Source organism: Cyprinodon variegatus, unplaced genomic scaffold (assembly GCF_000732505.1).
Source record: "Cyprinodon variegatus isolate N-32 unplaced genomic scaffold, C_variegatus-1.0 Scaffold140, whole genome shotgun sequence".
NCBI classification, from domain to species: Eukaryota; Metazoa; Chordata; class Actinopteri; order Cyprinodontiformes; family Cyprinodontidae; genus Cyprinodon; species Cyprinodon variegatus.
Window position 1 is genome coordinate 159,023 of NW_015150593.1, and position 5,099 is coordinate 164,121.

Consider the following 5,099-nt stretch of genomic DNA (forward strand, 5'->3'; position numbering starts at 1 on the left):
CTCTGTTGCTCTTATTGGTTGTAGGTCTATCCAATTGAGTGCAGAGGCCTTTTTTTTCCTGGTTCGTTCGAAACACGCCCCCGTATCAGACTCATATTCTGACTAGAATTGAGTCGGACTACGTCAGGCTAGGTGGCAGCAGCTTTAGAACAGCCACTTAAACTGGAAAAATGAAATGAAAAATCTAAATCTAGATAAGTTGTTTTTCCATAAAATAATTGCATTTTTTCTTAAATTGAGGAGATAAAAGAGATATTTTGCCAATGGAGCAAGACAATTTAGATTTAAATAAGCAAACGCAACTGCATTGTCTTATTTCAAATGCATATTATATAATTATCTTATTTTAAGAGTAAAAATACTCATTCTATTTGCAAACTATCTAATTTAACTAGTCAAATCAAGGGTAAATACACTGTATTTAAGGAATTTTTACCTATTTCTAGATTGTTTTTCCAGCGTAAGCTCTAAGGTATCTGCAATCATTGCAGCTCTCTAATGAAAACGATTTTAAACTGCAGTGGTCTGCCTGAAAATGTTAGTAGTTTCAAAGGGATAACATTTTTAAACCTTAGTTTAGCTTGAGACAGTTCAGCAGCCATTCTGGTCTTACCCAAGGCTATAAAATGAGTTATAGATTTAATAATTCCTTCATTAGTGCAGCTTTGAGTCTGGTCCTCATCTCGTTCTTTTCATCTAAGCCCCACAAGAAGAATGTCGGCCATCTAATTCAACAGGGCCTCCAATGCTAAGGCATATAAACCTATATAATGTATTTATTGGTTTATACATATTAGTATTAATTGTTTCTTTTTCCAAACTGCAGCTCTGTCTATCATTTGGACAGACCTCACAACCATTTACTGCAAAACTGTCAGAGGGCTGGAAAAATGATCTGCCCTGACATGGTGGGAGTAATTGGTTTGATTTATAAGCCCATGCTGGGATCTCATTATCCAGAGGGCTTTGACTTCAGAGGAATGAGAGGGGAGCAGAGCATCAACCTTCTGTCCTCCCTTGTTTTTCAAGTTTTCTGAAGCTGATTCAGATTAAATAAGTTGGAAACGGTCTGCACTGTATGTCTGACTGAGGATTTGGTTTATGTCCCCCTGTGTAGAACCGCCCCCAAAGTGCCAGCGAATGAAAAGAAAGAACGGCTGTCAATCACCATGAGTGAGGCCTCCAACAACACGCCCATCCCGGATTGTGCCGCAAACTCCAACAGTCCAGCAGGAAGAGTGAGTATCAAAGTCTGGCGCAGGATTATTATCATGTTACTGTCACTCTATCAGATATAGGAGCTTTTGAAGCATTTGGTGAGTTAAAACCACAAACTTCATGTTTTTAAAGAGATGTTTATTATGTAAAATAAATGGGTCCTGCATAGTAATAAAATGGAAATAATACACAAAGAATAAAGGCTGGTTTATACTCAGAAACCAGGTGTTGTGTCACAGTTAACGCAGTTATGTTCCTGCACCTTCCGCAGACACTCTGCTTTACCGCTCCAAAATCGTAGGCGACTGCAGATAATGCCGCAGACAGGAGGCCTCTGATTGGTCAAATCTACATCCGCTCTACACTATCCATATTTCCTGTTTGGTAACCTACCGGCTTGTTTTTTTTGTATGACCAACATTGCGGAATACGACCCGTTAAGGGTGTGCAAAATAATCGTCATGACGATGCATCGCAATTCTAATTTTTGTGATCTACTGCATCGATTCTTGAAGGCAAGAATTGATTATAAAAAAAAAAAGAACAAATAAAATGGCGCACATCAGCCAAATCAAGTGGAATACAACTTCCAGTCCAGCAGATGTCGCTGCGGATGTGTTGACGCCCGCTGCCTTGTGTCTCAAGCATTTCCGGCCGCCGGGATACTGTGACGTAGAGTCCTGCACGGGTCGAGTTTTACCAACCTGCACCCGTCCGAACCCATTAGGATGACTACCGAACCCGACCCGTCACCCGCGGATATCTTCAATTCAAATCCGAACCCGACCCATTGATATTTAACCCGCAACCCGACCCGTTAACACATCAAGTAATAGGCTATAGTACGCTGCGCTGCAGAACAGCGCCATTAACACTGCAGCAGACGTGTATGCACTGACTGTGGCCTTTTTGGAGGGAAGCCCACACTTACGGCAGGGCTTTAAGCTACAACAAGGGTGACCCCAGTACCTGATTAATATAACATTTCTGATGTCCATAACAACACACACGCATAAAAAAAAATCACCAACTACCCGCCCGCACTAAAAAAATATCCGCCTGACCCATTTATTTTTATTTATGTATTTTTCACCCGCAAAAGAGCATTTTAGCGGGTGACCCGTCCCGTTGCAGGACTCTACTGAGATGAGTCACTGGGACCCTTTTCCCACATCTTTTTCGCCCTCATGTCCCTCTTCCTCACCGCCTCGGCTGTATCTAGACCCAGAGCTAGTTCCTGATTGTCTCTCTTGCGTTGTGGCGTGGAATAACATAGCGCAGACCACGCTTAAAACTGGGCATAAATCAAAAATATGCAAACACACTGCTGCAGGAGTATAACCAGCCATTAAGTCCTTCATGCATGTGTGGTCCGCCCCTTTACTCTGCTGCCTTTTATAACAATCTAGGGAATCCAAGTGCAATCGGAAGTCTAGTAGAACAGCACTAAAACAAACACATGTATGGATTAAAGAGACCTAAATCATATAGATTCTTCGGCAGGACTTGTAGATTTTGCTTCACAGACACTCTCCATTCCATCCGACTGAGATTGAGTTATTTTGCAAAGAAAGGGAGCAACAAATTTCCATCTATAGTAAAATACTGGTTGTAAAGTTAGAGGACAAACCCAAATGGATTGGAGATTTTATTTTATTTTTTTTTAGTGAAAGAAATTAGAAAAACACGTTATTTCCTTCCATTTTCTCCCGTACTGTAAATTGGGTCATATAAAATCTCAATTAAAATAATTGAAGTTTGTGCTAACATGACAAAATTGGAAGACCTTTCAAAGGTTAAATTATTTATAGGAGTTACCATTTGAAGACATGTGTAAATGAATGAGGAAAACTGTCATTTCTCATTAAATCTGTTTTTTTTTTAGCCTTCAAGACCTTCGAAGAAAATTCATAACTTTGGGAAACGATCCAACTCCATCAGGCGGAATCCCAGTGCCCCCGTAATCAAGAGAAACTGGCTTTACAAACAGGTGAGACGGACAGCATAAAGTCAAAACAGAACCAGAATCTATTTATGGTAGATCTATCAGCTCAGTGGTTCTCTGTCCCTTTAAACCTTTGTCTAAAATAGAGCAATACAAACAAACTAATCCTCTAACTGATTTACTACTAGATTACACAGAAGCAAATGAGCAAAGAATGTTTCTTAATGCATATTTCTGTCTGGTATTTCTGCACGGCGAGGAGGGAAAACGTTTCAACACATTGCACCTGGTTTGCATTCCTCAGGTAGGGAGGTGGAATTTGAAACGGCGTTCAGTTAGGCTGGACGCCTACCTGCAGAGAAACTCAATTAGCTGTGATTGCAGCGCTCCCAGTGCATTTTATGTTCACATGTGACACTTTGCTGCAGCTGCCAGCTGCTTTTCTTTGGAGACTTTAATCAGGAAGATGTAAGCAGTGCAAAAGACTCACAAATCTCCTACCCGGAATAAAAGCTGGATTTGCACTTTTATTTCCTCGCTTCATTGAAGGCTGAAAGCCATTGAACTCTTTGGCTGAAAGAAGGATCCACTGGGAAATCAACACAGCATGATTGGCAAAGGAGAACGCCTCTATAGGTCCTAAGGAAGTTTGAACAAATGTATTCCTTAGCGAATAATAAAATAACAGTGCTTTAAAAAATAGATGCTAGATGTCCATTTGTATTTTTCCTAATGTATAAAATATTCTGGGTGGTAAAAGAAACTGCAGCCCACACGCTGTTTGACCATAATGACAGAGCTGCTGAGGTCCCTCCTCCGGATGGAATCTACGATTAAGGCTCAAGTTTCCATTAAAGGGTCAGCTAATACTCTCGTATTTACCCTTTATCCTTTTCACACAGCAGGCTGAAAAGCTCTCTGAGCTGCTTCTAAAAGCCAATGTTAGCAGAGAAAAATAACTTTGCTGGTTTTTAGCTCTTCTTATTCTTAAACTCCTGAAAAATGTCTTTTACAAGATGGCATGATGGAATAATACTTTAATCAAACAGTCTAGGTTAAATAAACCTTAAGATGAACAGTGTGTCACAATGTGTCAAGGTTTATTATTATTTCTGACAAACTCAACATTATTTAACGTATTTATTATTGCTATAAATATCTCAGTAAGTTGTATTGCTTGAGCTAAATGTTATTCTACAAACCTTTGTAGAAATAAGCAGCTCCTGTGTTTTATTTACAGGACAGCACGGGCATGAAGCTGTGGAAAAAGAGGTGGTTTGTCCTTTCTGACCTGTGCCTGTTCTACTATAGAGGTAAGTCCAGCGCTGCGGGCTAATACCACACCGCCACCGCTTCAATCATTTTCAATTAGTTATTGTTCAGGTGCTAATATTATATTCATAGACTTTGACTTATCTCTGATGCATATGTGCATACTCCCTTATGTTTAACAGGTTTTCCGGTTAATATGGCAATCAAAGGCAGAAAACCAGCCAAATGTTCATAAATAGAAACAGCAGAATCTAATACTATGGGTGTAAATCACATCCATCATGGTGATTCGATTTAGTATCGATTTCCTGACCCAACAATTCGATTATTTTCGATACTCAAGAATACACCATGATTCGATTTGATTCGATTAATTGTTTTTTTTGTTTTGTTTTTTTACACATTACAGGCTAGACAATGTTTCAAAAAATAAATCAATCAAAATAAATCAATGTAAGCTGTAATATCATTATGCATTTTTTTTAGAGAAACAACAGCAAATAATAGAAGTCGAAAAGTTGCACTCCACCTATTCCTATTAAAACCTCATTCACTGAAAAATAATTATCCCCCTGCGTTATAGATTCTGAAAGGCTTTGCATAAAAAAAATACTGCAGAAAATCAGTGCAATGAGTGCAATGCAATACCTCAGCTCCAGAAAAA

The 5,099-nt window shown here is 39.3% G+C and overlaps 1 protein-coding gene across 3 annotated transcripts in view; it reads left to right on the plus strand.

The window, feature by feature from the left end:
- LOC107086010 (pleckstrin homology domain-containing family A member 5-like) overlaps positions 1–5,099 on the plus strand; it is a 190,532-nt gene that overhangs the window by 126,759 nt on the left and 58,674 nt on the right. For all 3 annotated transcript variants that reach the window (XM_015376728.1, XM_015376727.1, XM_015376726.1), the window contains exons 5-7: positions 1,118–1,238; positions 3,104–3,208; positions 4,404–4,476. In XM_015376728.1, the coding sequence (XP_015232214.1) occupies positions 1,118–1,238; positions 3,104–3,208; positions 4,404–4,476 (299 nt within the window). The remainder of the gene's footprint in view (positions 1–1,117; positions 1,239–3,103; positions 3,209–4,403; positions 4,477–5,099) is intronic.